The 23,618-nt window shown below is 27.8% G+C and overlaps 2 protein-coding genes across 5 annotated transcripts in view; both read left to right on the forward strand.

Moving 5' to 3' along the window:
• The first annotated feature begins 193 nt into the window (after window positions 1-193).
• On the forward strand, window positions 194-10,264 carry LOC111041594 (ubiquitin carboxyl-terminal hydrolase 36). 3 transcript variants are annotated; one of them, XM_022325906.1, is made up of 17 exons: window positions 194-452; window positions 2,039-2,500; window positions 2,584-2,659; window positions 2,872-2,982; window positions 3,050-3,164; window positions 3,224-3,291; window positions 3,370-3,595; window positions 3,698-3,938; window positions 4,000-4,165; window positions 4,231-4,363; window positions 4,459-5,085; window positions 5,157-5,216; window positions 5,413-5,466; window positions 5,549-5,655; window positions 7,992-8,107; window positions 8,263-8,480; window positions 9,592-10,264. In XM_022325906.1, exons 2-17 carry the CDS (start codon window positions 2,078-2,080, stop codon window positions 9,599-9,601), a joined length of 2,751 nt encoding a protein of 916 aa, XP_022181598.1. In that variant the 5' UTR covers window positions 194-452; window positions 2,039-2,077; the 3' UTR covers window positions 9,602-10,264. The 3 variants fall into 3 exon arrangements, with proteins under 3 accessions (XP_022181598.1, XP_022181606.1, XP_022181591.1); XM_022325914.1 differs by having other exon boundaries at window positions 195-452; window positions 9,585-10,264; XM_022325899.1 differs by lacking the exon at window positions 9,592-10,264 and having other exon boundaries at window positions 195-452; window positions 8,263-8,712.
• Window positions 10,265-15,729: 5,465 nt separating this feature from the next.
• The window catches only part of LOC111041746 (zinc transporter ZIP11), a 61,604-nt gene continuing 53,715 nt past the window's right edge, over window positions 15,730-23,618 (forward strand). Inside the window, exons 1-4 of one of the 2 annotated variants that reach the window (XM_022326155.1) lie at window positions 15,730-16,057; window positions 16,155-16,392; window positions 16,895-16,990; window positions 18,397-18,613. In XM_022326155.1, coding sequence (XP_022181847.1) covers window positions 15,950-16,057; window positions 16,155-16,392; window positions 16,895-16,990; window positions 18,397-18,613 — 659 coding nt within the window. In that variant the 5' untranslated portion in view covers window positions 15,730-15,949. The remainder of the gene's footprint in view (window positions 16,058-16,154; window positions 16,393-16,894; window positions 16,991-18,396; window positions 18,614-23,618) is intronic. The other variant, XM_022326147.1, reaches the window with a different exon arrangement.

Raw genomic sequence — 23,618 nt, forward strand, 5'->3', positions numbered from 1 at the left:
AAAAGCTATCGATGGTAGTTTATATCAATTTAGTAGAATGATTTATGATATTAATAAGCATTAAGTAATAACTGAGCGGCATCTCGATTCGAACAGACTACTGCCATTTTCTACGCCATGATATTTGTGATGAGCCTGGTGTTGATTGGCCGCCTGCAATCGGGGTATCGGACAACACTCGCAGGCGGCTCCTATGGCCAAGTTTACAGGTTACTAGGTTAGTGTAAGTAAATTTGCAGTCCAAAAAGTCAAGTGAAATCTGCTACGTTCCTCGGTGTCTTAGTTATTTTTGTTTTTTTTATTATTTGAATTTTTTTTAAACTTAATTACGTGTGTGTGTTTTGTAGTTATAATACTTTAATAATAATAATAAATATTATTATTATTACATACTTTTATAACGTGTGCCCGATTACGCGATTGCACGCCATTGCTGCTGCCCCGGATTTTACGTGAGTATATTAATATTATTATTTATTATCGTCGTGTCGTTGTCACACAATATAATTAATACACCTTTGTCGTTCGACTCGAGTAGTTGAGGTGAAGACGGCGGGTTCTCGGGGAGACGTGTACGAACGGCAAAAATGAGCGTGTCGGCGGTGACCGCCGTCCGCCAGCGGACCGGGGGAGCGGGAGCGCTTGAGCGCGCGTGTATAGACGATATGGCCGCCCGGCCGGTTTCCGCCAAAATTCTTGTGCTTGTCTTATTGAGTATGATTACGAAGGCATTCTTCAACACACGAAACTCTATGTGCACAACGTAAATGCACTAACCTTGTACTATCGCGACGACCATGTGAGATAGCGCCCCGGGGACCGGGACAGATTATACATAGACCTTCGATAATGTGATGTCGTGCGCAAGTGTATGCGGAGTACAATCATCAAATTGTGTCTTGTGAATTAGATATTCGAATCCTAAGTCCGTACCTGACAACAACACTGATTCCCTACTAGTTGACAGTTGTAGTTAAGCGGTCTGCTTGAATTAGTTGTATGTGTCTGTCAAATAGAACAATAACAATAATATATATATATATATATATATATATATATATTTATATTATTTGGTTTATCTGATCTAGGTTATGTGTCTAGTCTATGATTTTATTATTATATAATATTGTAGTATTGAAATGAAATGGGATTTTCAGAACTTTAATGAAATGTTTACCTTAAGCTATGTAAAAAAACAGATATAGTCACTAAACACCCAAACAATTCTTATTACATTTTACATCTTTTAATCAATTCATTTGGTGAATGTAAATTATTTTATGATTTCATCATAAGAAATTTACTGTTTACTATTTAATGCAAGAAACTTAATTTTTAAGAATATTAGAACATTGTTTAATTATCAACTGATACTTTGGGTTATTAATTGGTTTTAATTTATCCCAATCTCATGGATTCTATAGTATACTATTTTATTCCCTTTGTTGTCAAATTTATTTTTGTTCTACCTAGTGAAAATTTCATGTTTTTTTTATATTTGCCTAAAAACGCATTATTATTTTACAGTGAAATGTTCTTTGGACTTCATTATTCATGTTTATATTTTCTAATTTAATTTAGGTAGTTTAAATATTGATGGATAAATGTGTAATTGTCCACATTTAATATTTATTACCTTTCATTAATACATTTATTTTCTAATTACTTAATAATAATATATTTTTCTGATAGTACCTACATAGAACATTTCTGTATCTTATTTTTAGGCATTCTCGTGATTATATTTTTAATTTGTACTGTGGTTTCACTGTTATAGGTTATTTATACATATCAATTGCACAATTGTATATTTTGATAGTGTTATTATTGTTTATAATTCCCTAATCTTATAGGTAATATTAAATGGTAACTCAAAGTTGTAGGCATATCTTTTAAAATATATAAATCTCTTTATTAATTTATTTTATTATAAAAACATTTTATATTAAATTTATAATAATTATAGTAAATTACATTATAACCTGTAAAAATGTGACGTTTAAAATAAAGAAATTGAATTAGTTATTTTGTTTTTCAGATAATTAAGTTTACCGTATGATGAGTTTGAATTATAATAATGCCAGCCGCAAGCAATCAAATAGGTTCAGCTTTGTTTCAGTCTCTTTCTAACAAAGTTACTGATCGGCGGATTCACCATTCTTCTGTGGCAGACGACCGTTCTAGTTATTTATATATAGCATCAAGTAGAATTTTAGATAAAAGTATAGAATTTGAAATGTTAGACCATAAACCATCAATGTTATCTCAGATGAAAAACAATTGTATCATGTTACTACAAAATGGTTGTAGTAAAAAAGATATGATAAAAAAAAATGAAAGGCTAAATGGTGAATCCAATAAAATATCCCATTTACCTAAACCTAAAGTAGTGTTATATCCTCCTGAACGTGTACAACTAGGCTGGCAAGATAAAAAAATGTCTGTTGGTTCTGGATTAGATAATCCTGGTGTAATATGTTACATCAATTCTACATTACAAGTATGTGTTACAGTTCATTTTATTATATTATTTATATGTAAGTATTTAATTGTATTGTTTTTTATTTTCCTAAATATGTTCAGGCACTATTTCATATACCTGCATTTACGAATTGGCTAATGAATGATGAACAACATCAAAAAACATGTCAACAAAAAAGTAAATATGAATATTATTTATATGATTAAAAAATGTGTTGTGTAAAATTAATAGTTGTTACATTATACATACATTTGTAACAATATTATGTACTAATTTTTTTAAATAATATATTCACAGTGTAGGCCTAGTTGTAAATGGACATGTATGATATAATTATTTATATATGACAACAAGTACCTATATAAGAATATTTTTTCATTTATTTTTAGCTGGGTTTCAAAAAGATTGTATTGTATGCATGGTCTGTAATACATTTACATTATCTCAAAAACACACTGGTTCTAGCTTCAAAGCATCAATCATAACTAATCGCCTATCTTGTATGTATTTTTAACCAAAAATCAAATTTGAGTTTCAACAAAAAGATAATTTATTTTTCATTGTTAGTAATATGTAAACATTTGTCAACATATCGTCAAGAGGATGCCCATGAGTTCCTTCGTTACCTTATTGAAAGTATGGAACGGTGCTATTTGTCCGTTTTAGGACATGCTGCTAAATCGTATGTATATTATATAAATAATAATATAAATATAATATTGTCTTTTATTTTTTTCATAGCCTAGACAATTATTCTAAAGAAACTACACCTATAAACCAAATATTTGGTGGTTATATCCGCACTGAAGGTATATTTACTCTTAAACATATTATAATCAATTAATTTAATTTAATATATTAACATAAAATATATGTTTTATGTTTAGTAACGTGTGGTAAATGTGGACACATATCAACTACATTTCAACATTTCCAAGATCTCATACTTGATATCAGGCAATCTGATAATGTTAATGATGCTTTAGATAACTATTTTGAAAAAGAACCATTAGACGAATCATATGTTTGTGAAAGATGTCGACGACAAGTTGCTGCTGATAAAAAGTTCTCCATTGAAAGAGCACCAAACGTATTATGCATTCAGTTGAAAAGGTGAATTATTGCTCGAATATTAAAATTTATTGTGTAGAATATTAATGTGCTGTCAGTGAAGTAACTAAAAAATAATGATAAATTCTTACATTAATATTACAGGTATAGTGTTGGTATGGGTGGATTTAGTGGAAATAAAAACAGTAAAGCCATTCAAATTAATGAACGATTAGATTTATCCAGTTATCAATTTGACCATCATAAGTTTAAAATTGATGCTAGACCATTAAGGTACCATCTGGTATCCATGGTAATTCATTATGGTTCAAGTTTGAATAGTGGACATTACACAGCTCTTGGTTTAACGCCCTCTGGATCTTATTATTATTTCAATGATTCAAATGTATGTATTTTAATTATTATATTTTTGTAACATTTTATTTATTTATTGATCTTGTCTATAGGTTTATCAAACAAATTTCAAAAATTATTCAACAAGTAATGATTCCTATATAATATTTTATGAATTGGAACCATCAGGAAACATGAATAATACTAATATAGAAAGTAAGACATCAACTGTAACGTCTACTTCAACCTGTAAACCTTCCGTAAATGGCTTTTTTTCAAGTAAGAATAAAAGTTTTATAATTAAGTTTTTATGCATTTTTAATATAATGTTTGTATTTATGTAGACAAGAGCAATGGAGTTACAAAACCTTTAAACGGTGTTACGAAACCATTGAATGGTTTAAACAACATTAAAAAAAATATTATTAAAGACAAAAAAAGTCAAATTTATGATAAATGGGATTCAAATATTAAAATGTAAGTTATCGTTTTATTAATATTATATTATAATTAATGGAAAAAAATGTATATACTCCATTAATCATTACAAATCTATCACTTTTAAATTTAAGGTTGAAACAAGGACAACAAAAAGATAAATCACTAACTGAGAACACTTGGAATTCAAATAGTAAAACAATAGAACCTTCAACTAATGGAATCAAACCATCATTAATTTTTAATAGCTTAGTACCTTATATTGATTCTGATAAAGATAATAGCGATGATGAGAATAGTTCACTATCTGGTGAAGATAATGTGTCTTCACCAGTAATATTAGGAAAAGTCAAACACTCATCAGACCAAAGAGTTCCTGATAAAAAGCCTTTAGTTATGAGACCAAAGGAAGATCCTAGCGGAGTTACTACAGAAACACCACCTAAGAAATGTCTGGTATTGAAACCACCAAATGATGATTCTCCTATCAATGAACAAGAGAGAGAAATTCTACCAGCAAAAAAATGTTTAGTATTGAAGCCTAAAGACGAAGACCCATTAGAAGTGAAACCGGAACCTGAACCTATCAAAAAATGTTTAGTTCGAATTCCAAAAGATGATAGTAATTCAAATACTAATAAGGTGGTATTTCATTCAACTGAAGGAAAAGATTCAGAAAAAAAAAATCGCCGGCGTGAAAATGGAATTTTGGAATTAGATGTTAATAAGCCCAAAGTTCGACTTGATCACAATTATAATGGGTTGGTATTGGTAGTAGCTTTATAATACATTAATTAAGTATACAGTATATTATATGGTTTTAATGTTACAGAACTAAGTCACCAACTGATAATAAAACAAATGGAAATGATTCTCTTGATGATAAACCTTGGTGAGTTTGAATAATTTAAGTTCAATGGAATATTTATGTTTGCTTAACTTTAAATTGTATTGTAAAATAGTTATTTTGTAAACTCATGATTTTTCCTCCTAATTTCTGAGAATAGTTGTATGGCATGCAAAGTACCTCAGAGTTTTTCATACTCCAATCAATGGTTTATATTTATTTATTTTTCGTTAATTTTTAGGAGTAAGTTATCTAATGGGAATAGCCATAAGCATTCAAATGGAACAAAGAACTGGCAAGTTATTTATTTTATTACATATTCATTTTAGTGATGATAAATTGTTATTTTTGATTTTAATTATAATAATTTATTTTAGGCCCAAATTTACCAATGATTTTCAAACTAATGGTAATAGTAAACCAAATGGCAACAATTTTAAAGATAGTATGAAATCGAGAACGCATTTGGGTTTTGGCGGAGATGGTAAATATTCATTATGTTGTTCTTAATTGTTCGTATTTAATAATTTATGAGAACTGAAGTCATATCTGTGGCAGATTATTAAGTATAGTACTGTTATATTTTCACTAAAATAACACAATAGTTTGGTTCTTAGTATTCATTTCAAAATATGTCATTAAATTGTACTTAGCCCAAATATCAATGCACATAAATAAATTATTTTATTTTATTTTTGTTATCACTTGTATAATATTCCAATTATATATTTATCCAAGTTGTGTTATTTTATTGGAAGGATCTTTTGTTATTCAATTCTTATAAATTTGTAAGTAATTATGTAAGCTAACACATTTTTAAAAACATACTTAACTCGCAGGAAAATATGCCAGTGAAGTGTAAAATAATATATTTTATTTTCAAAAGTACTCTTTTATGTAATGTTCCTAACTTATTTAGACTATTGGAATTAGATTTTAAATCTATATTTTTAAAAGTTGTAATAAAGATCGCTTAAGTTGTTGAAATATATTTTTTAGATTTAAATTAATTAAACATTTTTCTTCTTTCAAATAATATTAAAATCATTAAAATCCAACTATTGTAGAAAGTTTTTCTTCCCATGGGCTGTCACGCATCACAAATAGAAATTCCTGAATTGTTGTCTTTTTTTGCCAGTTTTTTGATTATTTTAATTATAATATTTAATTTTTCTTAGTGTATGTGAATGTTTTCTCAATTTTCAACAGTATTAACTGCTTAAGAATTTGATACGTAAAATTGTTAACAAATACAGACTAAATTAACTATTAATCAACGATTTGAATTTTGAAATATTATTATGCTCATAATAATTATTTTTATTTCAAGTTTTATTTAAAAAAAATAAAGTAATGATTAAAACACTAGTTTTTATGCATAATTTAAATTTCTAGTGATAAAATGTATCTATTATAAATACTGATAATTATTGAAGACAAACTTCACCACCACTCACCTCTAATGTAGTATTAATATGAAATATATTTATTTTAAAATTAGTAATACGGTAATTTTAATTAATGTTAGCAAATAAATTTGATTTATTATAATAGCCTTAGCTATTTATATTATATTTTTTATAAGTTTTTAACTACAAAAAAATTAGTAATATTGACAATTTTTGTCAACGTTTGAAATTAAAATGCTTATAAAAAAATGTGCTATGTATTTCTCTGTTATTAAACTGTTGTATTAAATTTTCGAGACCTCGCATCGGTTATGCTTTAATTTTTAACATCAACTTGCAGACCACTCATTGAGAACTATTGCCCTAGATTACCTTCTTACCTTTAAATTTCATGTAAATTCTTTCAAATATTAAAGTTATACAAATTACAATACAGAAGTGGTTCCACTGCAAGCAGGTCTGTTATGTTGCATGTTTGTAATACAAAGGCGGCGCATGTGAATATGATGTCCTCTTAAAATTCATAGTTGCATGGTATTTTAATCAGTGCCTCAGACATATTGTACTGCTTCCATTTTCTCCGTTTTTATTTTTTCATGATCATCAATCTAGAATATTTCTATTTTTGCGAATTATGATAACCATATATTTGATATAATATTACTTTTCTTAATTCGGTTTTCAGTGTTGGCTTCAGTTAATAAATTTATAGAAATATTAGTTTGTTCCTTAGAACATATAATAATTTTGAGTTTTAGGGTTTGGGGCTGAACCTTACATTATCAAGTATGTATCTATAGGCGCTTATGAAAAGTTTGAGCTGGTTGAACCAGTGAATCTTACATGCATAATAAATGCTTATTATATCTTCAGGTCGACTTCAATACAACTTTTTTTAAGCGCCTTAGTGTACTCAATGATCGCCCACTTCAGGTGGCCCTGGATCCGCTCAGTGAAAAATACTGTCATTCAACATATTGGTCCAATTACAAGGTCCATCCAAAAATACACACTTTAAATGTTTGAATTCCTGATGTGATTAAATAAAATTATAATTCAACTGTATACAGTTGTAAGATTTAATGCTTGATGATTGTGCTCTAAAAACCAGAATATATACTAAAATCTATTTAAATAATATATCCTGAATTTAATTGGTAATGAATTAAGTCATATTTGATTCTGAATTTCATCTTCATAATGTCATGATCATTTGTTTAAAATTCTTTATCAACATATATTTTCAATAACATTTTCACGCATCTGAATGACTTCTGAAATTCTCCTATTTAAACATATATTAATCAAATAATGTTTAGTATGAACAACGGTAATTAATTTTCAGAAAACTCAGAAGTTAGAACTATTACAGTGATAAATATTTTACTATCTTTATTATTCTGATTTTTAGTTAAAACCTGGAATGGTGAAAAAAGTTTTGTGGACCGAGAGGCTGAACAGGATAAAATGAATGGAGTTAAACGTTCATTCGATGATGAATACAATGAAGATTTCGATAGAGGGGTTGTGAGTATATTTAAATAATTTTTAAAAATAAGTGAATAAATAAGGTAATTTTCTATTAATATATTTATTATTGATGGTAAAATTTCACATTTATTACATTACATTTTAATGTCTGAACACTAAGACTGTTAATAATGATAAATAAAATATTATAGGTAAAAAAGAAGAAATTTGATAGTAAAAATCACCATTCAAAAGAAAATGGTTCCAATGCATTACAGATATTACATAATCAATTAAATCAATGTAGTGGTAAAATGGGACGAAGTAAAATCACTTGGATGAATCGAACCAAAAATTACAGACAATATAACAATGGATATCGTCACAATGGCAGTAATGGAAATGGTGGCGGAGGCTATAAGAAACCCAGGTATAATAATAATCGTCGCCATTGGCATAACCAGCATTAGATATTGTGTGTTAAGTTTGTTTATCAAAAACATTTTGTAAAATGTTGTAAATTATAATAATATTCTAGGTTTAAATAAAATTTAGAATGTAATAAGTTCAATGACAAAAAAAAAAAAAAACGATAAACTTAACAAATTAATGTTCATTAGAAATTCCATTACCAACTGCCTTGATTTCAGCTTTGCTGAATAGAATATTCTAGTCTGACATTTGTAGTATTGTAGTTTTATTTTTGACAATTTATCATCAAACAAAATTGTTGTTTGTTTTGTTTTTATAATTACACATCATTAATAATATTATATTATTGATACCTGTTGTAAATACTGGACAAATTTAATAATTTTTTTTAAATGTCTAAAAACTAAATTTCAATTTTTAGGCAATATTTAACTCATAGTTTCTTACTAAATAAATAGTTATAGAGCATATTTATAATTATAACTAAAAAAAAAATTTACATAGTTCGATTTCTTCTACTTCAAGACCATTTATTTTTATTCTATGAAAGTATTGCACTATTTATCTCTTTAACTTTTATTTTAGTTTGTGTGTTTTCTATTTATGAAGTTGTTCCATTTTTAATTTCCTTTACCCAACAACTAATTAAATAAAAAAAAATTTATTTTAAGTATCTTAATGTAAAGTAAATAAAATAATTTTTTTTTTTAAGATTATTGGTTTTTTTTTTTTATAACCCGTCATTTGTTCAATTTAATTTTTAATGAAAGAGAGCAATTAACCTAGATATTTTTTTGTATTATGATGATAATTATTTTTATAAAATTTGTTTACTTAATAAATTATGTATTTATGTAGGGTGGGATGGGATTTACATTAGTTATTAAAATACCTATTAAAATATTGTCCATTTTCCCTGTTTAAGTTTAGAAAATAAAAACAAGTTTTTTCAAGTGTATTTGGATGCTGAAAATGTTAGCAATGTTTTAAATCCTCAAGTAGTCCCCACTTAACATTCAATTTCCGTCTCGTGATTCGTAAAATAAAATTGTGTGCACGCGTTGTTAGTATGACTACTTGTAATTTTTTTTAAATTTCTAAGTTTATAGGCTCTACTGAAGCGCCTGTTGTAATAACAATGTTTGTACTCCGATTTTCACGGTCGGTTCCTAACTTCAGAACATCCAGACTACAGTGTTGTTGTTGTTATTATTATTATTACGATTTTTTATATATATATATATGTCTACAGTCAATAGGTCATTAACGAAGTAAATATTTTGTTTTGACCCTCAGAATAGAAAAAATTTTGATTTTACTTGTATATAAACTGTAATTAAATGTATGGAAAAACTACGCGTGTACAATATTACTTTGTTGAAATCTAAAACACAAAATGTTCATTTATAATCTCAAAATACATTTATGTTAAACTATATAATACTAATAATATAATATATACATGCATAAATATATTAATGGCATTTTATTGATGCAATATAATTTATAATTTAGTGATTTTAAAGATAAAACACCTTGATAATGTTATTCTATACGCATTGTAAACTTGAATATAAGATATATTTTAAATATGTAAATAAATGTTTATATTGTGTATTGTGTACCTATTTGTAAAAAATTGAATTGTATTGCTTAAAATTTTTATTTTTAAATGTATATTTAGATAGACAAATATTGTAAGATGACTTTTATGTACGTGCGATTGAATGTGAAGTATGAGTTGAAAAAAAGTAAAGAATTACATAATATTTCAAATTGAAATTGTTTCATACTTTGATAACTGTATGTTGATAGGATGGTATAATATATATATGAAAATATTATAATTGAATGTTAAAAGCATTGCAGATAAAAGATATATAGATTCTACCATTATAGATTATTATCTGTAAATGGGTAAACGATGTCGATATAGGATTTAGTAGCTCCTGTGTTAATACATTGCACAGTGTGTTTTGGTTGGCAATCTGGTATTTTGTATTTAAAATAATTTTCAACATTTTTGTTGTCACTCTGTTAAAATATCTAAAAAACACTCGAAGGCGACAAAATAAGCCCTCGGAAGTAGAAGTCCATGCGAGTGCCATATAAATTGTATTAATTTCTATTTCGTTGATTATAATTATTTAAAAAAGCATAATACAATAATACTTAGAAGTACGTAATATTGATAACAGAAAAATATCAAATAATAACAATGACTAATGGCAAAGTAACTGATGTTACTAAGATGAATAATCAAATAAAAACATAGTAGGTTCATTAGTGTGGTGTATCCATTCCACTTCTTTTAAACTTGAGCAACGAACTAATAGTATAGGTACACCGCCTGTTTAGTATTGACCTATCATATTTTTTTTATAATTGTGTAATTTTTGTATAAATATAGTAGGTATACATATACCCATAGAGTAGATTAGATACTAATAGATTACTCTATGCATATACCTAAGATAGATGTTTTTCGACTATAGGTTCTATATTATATTATTAACTAAATAATGAGTAATGATCAATATAAAACAACTTATAAACATACATTTTAACTTGTAACAGTGTAACACAGTATATTATGTATACGTATGTTCGATAATCGGTCAAAATATCCAAATGTATCCGTTTTTATGTAAATTAGTAGATTACACTTTACTTACTAATAAAATTAGCTCAAATCACTAATTACTAATAGTAATATAAATTACGTCAATAGTAATAATATCACAAATTATACTGCACATTCATTCGATATTTTGTCCTAGATTCCTTATGTTCATATTAAAATTTTTTTTTGGTCTTTTTCGCAATTCTTTCATCACATCAAGCCATATCATATTATGAACTAAGCAATTCTACCAAAGTTAATAAATATACTGTAGTTGAATTAAATCTAATAGGTGCATTACGCGAATATCCCTAAAAATATAAATTATTTTTCTTAGTTTTTTTATGTTGTAAATTAATTTTGGTTTCCGCCACATATGGCTACAAATACGAATTCCTAAATACCTATTTAAATAAATTAGAAATAGAAATTGATTCACAAAATCATACAATTTTTGTGTATATATTCACGGATTAAATACAACTATTATTTAATCTGTGATGTAGTTGTGTAAAGCAAGGTATTGTGTTATGAATTTATTACTTAATAGTTATAATTAATAATATTGTAAAGAACATAAGTTATCAATTCAATTATTTTGTTTGTAAAAAATATTTAAAAATAAATTAATAATTCACTATTGATAAAATGATAAATTGCGTATTGTGTTCGCGGATTCTCAATAATAAATTACTGACGGAAAAACAAAACATTTTTATGAAACCCACTTCCATTGATTAAATATATTACATAGGTAAAAATTGAATGATCGGGCACGACGAGTTTATAGACCTCAGAGCAGTGGCGGATTTGATTCGTCTTTTTAGGGGGGGGGGCAATATCCATTGGGTCCAAAAATGATACTACTTTTTGGGCGGTACTGGTTTGCGCACAAATACCAAAAAGACAACTTTTTTGGGCACAAAACTACCACTCGTTTGGGAACAGTTGAGCCGTAAACATGCACATGGTTTGCGCACAGTTACCTTTTGGCCTGACCTTTTAATACCATCTTAATAAGTAAATTATTAAAGTACCTACATACATTTTCCTTCTCACTTAACAGACTTAGGACTGTCTATGAATATATTCATAGGTGTGGTTAAAAATGTATGTTAATACTTGCTTATTATTAATAATAATTGTTAATAAATTATGTTAAAAATGCATATAATATAATGTTTGTGTAAAATGAGTTAATTTTAATTTTAATATAATGATATAGACCTATAGTCGATATGATTGGGAAACGTGTCTATTATTTTCCGTAATAACAGTATCCCATTATTTATAAGTATTTCATTCGGTCTATTTCGCCAGATCTATATTTTGTCCATAAGCTTATGCGATGTTCGACTGATTCTATTGACTCCTTACGGCGATAATTATTTATACTTTTGTTGATTGATGTTATTTTTAAATCTGATTCCGTTTGTATTTTAAGAATAATAAAATAATAAAACTTCACTAATTTCTAAATCCATGTTCAGTAAATATAGGTTAGAGTCATAAATTCTATGTATGCACACTATAAGTTCTCGAGACGTACTGATTGTAAGGAATTTAATAACATTTCCGTACTCTTTATCGATGATTATCATTGCCTACTAAATATAGTTATTTTCCGGTGGAAGACATAAGCACCAAAATGAGATAAGAAAAAAAAAGTGGTATCGTACAAAAGCGCCAAAATCGTGTATCGTACATAAACTCATACTCCAAGTTCATACTCAAAAGTTTAATCTTAATCGACAAATGTATAAGCTGATTGTCACATAGACAGTTGTGTGTGAGCAGTTTTGTGTTGTAACATATTGTTATAGTACCTATTTCGTAAGCATTCGTTAAAATGGATTTTACAAAAATTGTTACGAATGAAGGTGTTGTGTGTATTTTGTTTAAAGAGCAAAAATATAGAAAATATTCTATATTCTAATATTCTATATAAAAATATTCTTATAAGACAGCAATTTTCAAATAACTATTTATAGAAAATAATATTAATATAATATAGTATACATATATAATATCATTTTTATAAGATATATCAATTTAGAAAAACTACTTATATAAAATATTTATTTTGGCGCAAATGATATGTCATTTTTAACAGTTAAAAGTTAAGTTAATGAAAAGCCAAAAGTAACTAGTTAAGTTAAAAAGTTAATATAAAATTAACTTATTAACTTAACTTTAACTTTTTAACTCGTTATTGCCCAGCCTTGCATTTTTGCACCTTTGGCGCTTATGTCATATAGCCTTATTTTCGTGTGCGCAAACCAGTTGTACATTTAGGANTTAATGTAATATATTATATGAAATAAAATATTAAATTTGGCGCAAATGATAGGTCATTATTATACCTTTGGCGCTTATGCCATGTGTTAAGTACAACAGGTATACAATATTAGATTGGCGCTTATGTCATACAAATTTTGGCGCAAATGATAGGTCATTTTTGTACCTTTGGCGCTTATGTCATGTAGCCCTACTAAATATAGTTATTTTCCGGTGGAAGACATAAGCACCAAAATGAGATAAGAAAAAAAAAGTGGTATCGTACAAAAGCGCCAAAATCGTGTATCGTACATAAACTCATACTCCAAGTTCATACTCAAAAGTTTAATCTTAATCGACAAATGTATAAGCTGATTGTCACATAGACAGTTGTGTGTGAGCAGTTTTGTGTTGTAACATATTGTTATAGTACCTATTTCGTAAGCATTCGTTAAAATGGATTTTACAAAAATTGTTACGAATGAAGGTGTTGTGTGTATTTTGTTTAAAGAGCAAAAATATAGAAAATATTCTATATTCTAATATTCTATATAAAAATATTCTTATAAGACAGCAATTTTCAAATAACTATTTATAGAAAATAATATTAATATAATATAGTATACATATATAATATCATTTTTATAAGATATATCAATTTAGAAAAACTACTTATATAAAATATTTATTTTGGCGCAAATGATATGTCATTTTTAACAGTTAAAAGTTAAGTTAATGAAAAGCCAAAAGTAACTAGTTAAGTTAAAAAGTTAATATAAAATTAACTTATTAACTTAACTTTAACTTTTTAACTCGTTATTGCCCAGCCTTGCATTTTTGCACCTTTGGCGCTTATGTCATATAGCCTTATTTTCGTGTGCGCAAACCAGTTGTACATTTAGGACAACCGTGTGCGCAAATGAGTTACTATTTTTCAGGTAAAAATTATAAAATGTGCGCAAACAAGTTGCAGCCTACTTTTTAACCTACTGAGGAAAAAAACATGTACAGTGGATTCCGCTTAATGTGGGCACGTTGGGACCAGCCCTGTTTGCCCACATTAAGCGGTTGGCCATAAAAACCGAATTAACATTGTTAATATACATTTGTATTGGGACCAGCTCTGTTTGCCCATATTAACCGGTGCCCACAATAAGCGGATTCCACTGTAATAGGTTGGTATGGGCGAATGTAAGTTCCTACACGAGAGTAGTAGGTACACAAAATACATACGTTAGTTCCTACACGACGGAAAAAGGTACATATGTAAGTTCCTACACGGTAAAAACCAGGTACGTATGTTAGTTCCTACACGGCGGAAAAAGGTACGTACGTAAGTTCCTACACGGTAAAAACTAGGTACGTATGTTAGATACTGCGGAAAAGGTTAAATATGTATATTATACACAATTTTAATATGTATCTACGAATTAAAAAAAACAAATATATTATGATGATTAAAAAATATAATAAAAATCGTCATTGTGCATTTTCACAAATAAATAGTATATAATATGGTGATTAAAAAATATAATAAAAATCGTTTTTTCCCGTAATTTTGTATAAGTTTTGCTTTAAATGAAGTATATTAATTTAATGTATATTAGTAAGCTACGGCTGGACATATTATTATTAAAACGATACGTCTATGTATAATATACATATTTAACCCTTTCCGCAGTGTAGGAACTAACATACGTACCTGTTTTTTACCGTGTGGGAACTTACATATGTACCTTTTTCCGTCGTGTAGGAAGTAACGTATGTAATTGTTTACCTGCTACTCTCGTGTAGGAACTTACTATTCCCCGTTAGTAGGAAGGTAAAAATGTAAAATAAATATTTATATTAAAAAATTTAAATGGTTAATTAACATATACAAATTTATATATATTAAAAAACTATTTACACCCTACAGAGGCCGTGATTATAATTCTTAGAACTTCTATACGGATTTCTGAAAAAAATTATTATTTATACGTAGTTTGATGTCTAGGGGGGGGCCCATGCCCCCCCCCTAAACGCCGCGCCTGCCTCAGAGTAAAATATTAATTATGTAGGTAATATACTAATATACATTAATCTTTAGATCATATTATTTTGGTCAGATGATCTGAGCCACAAGATTTAAGTTACAAAATATCATTATTACATTGATTGGCTTACCCTTGGTGGATCCACCTTGGGCTTATCTTTTAACATGGACCAGTTCTGTACTTCAGTCTGTAGATGTTACTGTCTGTGCTATCACAGAATAAATAAATTGTCGACAAACAACAATATTATTATTCCGACGATTGTCGTGGCTCACGCCGCCAGATGGCGCCTTATATTATCAAAACAATCAGACTGGCAGGTAGGTATAATATAATATTATTTATTTTATATTTTGTAAACACAAACATGAAGTGTGTTTCTTTCGCTACGAAATTAAGATTAAATACGTTTTACGAGTGTACGCTTCGCCGACACCATCAGATATTCAGATTCTGATGAGTTGAGACGATTCCAACGCATTCGTCATCAAGAAGGTTCTTAACCGGCCCCCAAAGTCGGAAGTATCGATCATGTTACCAAACTTTAGTCCGGTCGTCCAGACACTGTTCGGCACTTTGTTTACATGGGGCTTAACGGCTGTCGGGTCCAGTTTAATACTGGTATTCAGCGGTACTCAAGTAAATATGGATTCTAAATTTTAGTGTATTTTTCCTCTAAAACAGCAATTTGACAAGTGGAATGTAAATTTAAATTGGTGATTGATGTCTTTTGCAGAGAAAGCTACTAGATGGGAGCTTGGGATTTTCAAGTGGTGTGATGATAGCGGCATCGTATTGGTCACTGTTAGCACCAGCAATTGAACTTGCTGGACAGGACAGTACTTATGGAAATGACGGACAGTTTTCATTTATACCGGCACTTGTTGGTTTTGTATTTGGTGCATTTTTTGTGTATTTATCAGACTTAATCATATCAATGTATGAAATGGACGTACTTAATATTTTAATACCTGGTAAATATTTTTTTTATACATCTAAAGTTTATACTTACAATTGATTAACAATATATAAACAAATGCGTCAAGTTGAAATTTCATATTCTGAGTAAAATATAAGACCCTCAAATAAGTATACACGGTACCTATTTTTTAAAGATTTAATTTGAGAATCAATATGCTTCAATATTAAAATTTATAATAAAATAATCACAAAATATATTGTCTGCTAGGTTTTCTTCTATTTTAGAATCTAACAATAGTTCAGTGATTTTCAATACTTTTCTTAGAGTTAATCTTAAATTGTTGTCATTAACCACTACATATTATAATGAAAAATAATTCAAAAATATTAATCTTTTAAAGAGTAGTTTTCCAAATATTAAATACTGCTATTATTTTAATATTCGTTTTTACTTTAAGCTTAATAATTATATACAATTATTATTTATTATATAATTTTTCCATGTCATTTTGTTTCACATTATTTATTTATTTAAAATTTTTATTTTATTTCTAGAAGCAAACCAGTGTTCAAAAAAGAAGTTCAAATGTGATTCTGATACAGAGCATACTTATTATAAAGACAATCAACAATCAATTGGAATTACAGATGGTAAGAATTGTAGTTAATCTTGTTAAGTGTACTGGTTATTAAGGCAAAATTCAGAATGAATACCTTTCTGGCCTAACAATTAAAACTCTAGTGGTTCTCTATTCATGAAATGTATTAGAATCAGGGCCGGCGACAATGGGGGTATGGTGGGTCGTCACCCCCCCCCCCCCTGTTGAATTTTTTTGTAATTATCAGTCGGCAATTTCAAGGAGCCGTTGTCCGTTGGAAATTTTACTTTTTAAAAAAAAAAAATGTATATTTAATGGTATAGGAACGGGTCCCGGCAGTCGGCAGTTGAGAATTTACCGATTTAGAAATCTAAATACTGCCGACTGATATTGTCGGCTAAGGAGTAAGGACCCATATTATAATTTATAATACTATAATAAATATTTGTTTTTGTACGTTGTACACCGTTAAGTCTGTCGGCATATCATTGCCATCGCTAATCGGCATTCGGCAATCCCTATCTCAGGTACCCGTATATAATCTATTTTATAAAATAATATGATGTACCTACTGCCATCTGCCGTCTGCTAAATTAAAAAAAAATTTTATTATTTACTTAATTTTTTAAATTATTGACAAACACTGATTGATTTATATTCGTACACGACTTATTTTTTAGATCTTATAATAGTTCCGACAGCCTTGTATCTTTACATCTGTATGAAATACAAGTAAAAAATATTTTAACTATGCATAAAATGGTTTAAAATGTTTTAGTTCTATATTTTGTTTTTGTTTTTACTATTTTACTTCATCTTAACACAGAAAAACCTGGAATTTTTATACTTAACATATTTTTTTTTAGAAATTTTGTGTCGGCATAAATTAAATTTGAGTCGGCAATACTTGATCTCACACCCCCCCGACAAAATTGTGTAACACCGACCCAGATTAGAATTAATTATTTGAAATGATGATTTCTCAGCCTGTCACATATTTTTAAATTGGCTGCTATTTTCTTTCAGACCTGGTTATAATAAGTATTTAAAATGTTGAAATTTGAATATTTAAAAAATTTTATGTTTTAATGTGAAATTGAGTTTTGCTGCATAGAATATAATGTTAGTGTTAATGTTTTTTTTCTTAAATATATTGCTGACTTTTTATTTATGAGTACTATAAATACAACATACTATGTAAAAAAATTAACCTCACTTCCCTAAACAACTCGTTCATTTTATAATTGTATAGTTAAGAAATAATTCAAATAATTTATTATATAATTTAAATATTTATAAATAATTATATTTCAAAGTTATGTTATAAAAATGCCTAAAGTAATATTAGTAGAATACAATTTTATGTAATATATATTTTACATTAATTTGTTTTTCTTATCAATTTGTCAGATCTTATACATATGTCTAATATAAATTGTGTTTTAATATTTTTTTTAGAAATATCAGATGCAAGACAGCGATGCTATAAATCTACCCATCCGCCACCAGAATACACTGAAATAGAATGTGATAATGATGTGAAAGCATGTAGTTGGAAACGTATACTATTACTCATTATCGCTATCACTGTGCACAATATTCCTGAAGGCCTTGCTGTTGGCATAGCGTTTGGAGCTGTTGATTCATCGCCTTCTTCTACATTTAATAGTGCCAGGTAAATTACCTTATTATAGAACAAAAATATAAATGAATAATTATTTTTCTGAAAACCTAATGTTTTGTAATTAATTACAAGCCGGTAATTAGGGTTATAGAATTAGGGTGGCCTAATTATGGCCAACATTTACTTACTCTCCTCCCCTGAATATAATTGAATAAAAAATATTACATTATATGAACTCTTGCACCACTTTCACAGTTGTGATAAAATTGTGCACTTTGTGTAAGAATTATTTGTCATCAACAATTATTGTAGGATACTGATGATTATAATGATTTGTCTAGATTATATAAAGATACCTAGTGCCTACCGGCTACCACAAATATTATAAATTGTAGTACTTGCACCAAGCAGTGATGGGAAATTTTAAAATAGGAACCATGGGTTAATACGACTGTAGTATAGATTCATTGTATCCTACATAATATGACTAGTACCCTCAAATAATTTTTATTCCAACAATGCTGTTTAAAAATTGAGTAGAACCGGTGTGATAAATTACAACCGCTTTTAATCATATTTGTCTTTATTGTGTTTATATCACTTTAATAATAATTATGTAATAACACCTAACAAATATAATTATAGTCAACATTTTAAAATATGGTTTAACTGTTTTTATTATATTTGAGCCTTGAGTATTTCATCAATAAATTGGGGAGTCTGGACATTCTAAGCCACCAATTAACGATGTGTCTGATTAAGTTTATAATTTGTTTGACAAGTAATACAATATATAAATTACTTGTAAGGTTATAAATATATAACAAAAATTAAAAACTTTGTCTTATGTACAATTATTTAATACTAGATAAGAAAAAATTGAATAATTCTTAATGTCCATTTTTTAATTTAAGACTCAATCACTAGTTATGTAATTATCAACTTAATTGTTATACACATTTAAAATTATATCAGTTAAAAATTTTAGTTTTTCAAAAACTTATATAGTAGGTTAGTCCTTTATGCAGTAAAAAAATCCAAATCAAATTATAGGACATCCGGCTGAAGTTTTAAGTATTACCATGAATTGGGACCTCACTGTATATATTTTTATTTTATCATAAAATGTTATTTGTTCTTGTTATAAATATCTATTTTATTATATAAACCTATGATAGTAATATATTTCAGATTTCAAACAAATAATTTAAATTACACATGGTTATAAATAATTGTCATTTATGTTATTACTTTAATAATAGTTAGATTAGATAGCACCATAGTAAAATGTATTATATTTATTAAACAAAATATTTTATTTTTACTAGATATTAACATTATTGGCATGGTAGACATATAAAAGCATTAACCATAGTTCTTTTTATAGTAGGACTGGCATTATGAATATTTTTTAATTTTTATTACTATAGTAATATCATTGATTATGTAAACCATTTGTTTATATAATCAATGGTAATATGAATATCAACATTAAAACTCAAACAAATCTTATAGAGCTGAAGTAAGTAAAGACCAGTTTTAATCTTCAGCTTATAAATTGTAAATTTGAATTGTTCTCTAATTTCCAGTGTTGCATTACTTAAGTGCTAAAGGGGCATATGCCTCTAACTTTGCCTGTAACTACTTAACCAAAAAAAATAAATATGTTATAATAATGATTTACAATTCATTTATAAATTTAAATCATGACCTTAAATTATTTTAATATAGATTTAAAAACAAATTAATACAATTTAAATGATATATAAGGAATAATAATCATTTTTAACAATGTGGTGGACTATCGTGTATTTTCTGGGTTTTTGTCTTCAAAAAATGATTCCAAACTTTATTTAAAACGGAGTTTTTGTCAACCAACCAACCATTTGAAAAACTTGTTAAGTTTCACACCCAATTCAGACATTCGAACCGTTATTACTGACCTAAATTAATATAGTATACATAATTGTAAACTTCCTTAAACAGTTATAAATGCCATATGTCATTCAATATTTCCCAACTATTTAAAATTAAGAAAAATGGATATTGTACTAAGGGAATTTTTATAAAAGACATATAAAAATAGCATTAAAAATAATAATGTTTAATGTGATTTAATACACACTCTATAATTATATCTATTGTTATTTTAGTGATAGGGTAAGGGCCCTCGGAAAATTTTACAATCAATGTTTCTATCCACTTCCAGTAAAAAAAAAACCTGTGAACTGGGTAGGATTTGGGATGGTCAAAAAAATACACTTCAATTAATTGATGATTGATATTATAATATGAAACCAGCATAGCTTTTTTGTTGTACATTTTAATTCCTAATAATAATTATTAACTACCAAAAAAAGAACACTGGTTAAGATTATCGTTTTATAAAAATGTACATTGTTTATTTATTATTATTTCAATAAATAAATTAAAATAGTTAAAACTTGTATCTTACATTTTTGAAAACTATTTACGTATTTAATGTACAACATGCCGTGGATTGTGGTCATATTATAATCAATGGAATCAACATAATATAACGATTCCACGAATTTCTTCTGGTGATAAAATAAAATATAACCAATAGGCAATAATTATTATTTTTGTTGTAACAGTCGGAGATTAATATCGGTGCACCAGTGCATACAGGGGAGAGGGAAATATAATACATATTTTAGGTTCATGTGGGTGGTCTATTCTTGGAAAAAGGGATGCCTTAATATCCCCCAACGTTAAATCATGTTAAACGTAAATGTACCCATGTTTCAAATATAGTCTGTAACTTATTTTCTCACGTTTACCATAAACTATTTTATAATTTATTATAAAATTCATAAATATTAAGCGATATACTGTTAACTGAAACAATAATGTTTAGTTCACGTTTTTAATTCATATTTAGTTATAAGTAAAATATCAAAATATAATCATTTGTATAGGTTATAATTAGGAAAATGTGAAGGTCTCCAAACTCATAATATTTCGTTTTTATTTAGATCTTAATGCAACTACTACAGGTACTTTTTTACTTAACTCATTTTACGATTATGCGTTTAAAATTGTCTTTGTTCGTGTTATGATGAGGTACAACATTCCTCGCAGATATGTTCATTCAATGATACGATTCTCAGAGATCAAAAATCGTAAAAAAAAAATTAACCACTCATTCTGTTATCCATTCAAATATTTCTTAGTCTATACAGAGTTGCATATAAAGTTAAAAAGCATTTTTTTTCATTATTCATGTGTGATTGTCTGAAACATTAAAAAGGCAAAACAGGTTTATTGGCGTTTTGTCAGAGCGCCAGCAGGTGCACCTATGGTACCCCAGGTATCCCCTCCAATCTACCCTCCCTACCACATGACCCGGCTAAGATCCATTATGCGAGTTTTTGTACTTATATACGTGAGTGTATATATATATAATATAAATTTGTATATATATAAATAAAAATAAATATAAATAATATATGTACGTGTGTGTGTGTATGTACTTAGCTATGCCTGGAATGCCGATTCATACCTCATTTCATCACGTTTTTGACCACCATTTTCTTCCTTTTATTAACTGCCGCGTACTGTTCCTTTTGTCTGTTCTGCTTTCTCCAAATCGTATAAAAAAAAATGAATAATTAATATGGATGATACACTGTGATGTTGGAATGTTTAACATAACAAAATTAAAACAATTTACTGGTTTCTTTAACTTTTTAGTTTCTGACATTTTTTTTTGCAAATGGTTTTTATTCCTATGTTTTTCTCAAAACAAAATATAGTTGTTGCATACATTTTGGTTCATTCACTTCATTCAAAAACAGATTATAACTTACAGATTACAGAAATGTGTATATTATTTCTGTAAAACCATAATTTGAGTTTAATTGGTTTTTTTTACTTATGAGAATTTTTTATGAATAGGACATCGTATCTGTGTGATGTTGACTACTCTTCTGACACACTGGAAACATATTATCTAAAAATCGGATCCTTACTTTTCGCAAGAGCTTATATATAGAGCCAATAGTCATATAGGTATTTAATATTAGAGTATAATTATCAATTTTATTTTGGCTCTAATATTAAATTTGAATAAAACATTGTTTCGAAAGGTCAAAATTTAAAATTCCCAGTAATTTCCAAAAGAGCCGGAAAAAATAAAAAAAAACAATTTAGGAAAAACGGGAATTTTTCTCAAAATCGATTTTGGTTTATGGCGTCATTCGATTGCGTCCGTTTCAGCCTTTTATACCTTTTCTGTGTTTTAATTGCGTCCTATTGTACAGTGGGTGAGCGTTAACATACACATAGTATATTTATCCCATATGATGGTGTGCACTGTGCAGATCTATTTAAACACAATCTGGTCTTCACTTAATGAGCTTACGAAAATTGTATTTCATGACCAGTATGTACCAATATGTATATATTGATTAATATATTTTGACTGATTATTATTTATTTTTGTATTATTTTTTGAATATCATTAACAAAATAATTACTAATTATGACTAATGTATCGGACGCAATCGGAACTTCAAAAAAGATCGAAAAAATTGTATAAATATCTAACTTGCAACACTGCAGAAAAGTATAAAAGGTTGAATCGGAAGGGGTACAATAGGGATGCAATCGGAACACAGAAAAGGTTGGAAAAAAAAATCATATGCCTGTGTCTGGGTCGCAATCGACGGTCTCCGGTGTAACTAGGCCTGGTTCATAGAATGATGGGCCCTGGGGCAAATAGTAACACCAAACAAATTATTTATCATACATATAGTTCGTAAAATAATTTATAATTTAATATGTACAGAAATTCTGTATTAACATGTGTATACAGTACTACAACTTTTGTCTGTCTATATGTGATACAAGTACCGAAAAATAAGACATAACCGATAATCACGATATCATGCCTTAAGTCTTAAATGTAATTTTTTTGTGCATGTCTTTCGTCCCTATTTGGGTCAGTAAAAATGCTTCAATTTTCTTCAACAGAATCTTTTCTGGTAAGACAGTGAAATTAGTTGATACTTTGGAGGGGAGTGTCTAAAGTGAA

Source organism: Myzus persicae, unplaced genomic scaffold (genome assembly GCF_001856785.1).
Source record: "Myzus persicae strain clone G006 unplaced genomic scaffold, MPER_G0061.0, whole genome shotgun sequence".
In the NCBI taxonomy this organism is placed as follows: Eukaryota; Metazoa; Arthropoda; class Insecta; order Hemiptera; family Aphididae; genus Myzus; species Myzus persicae.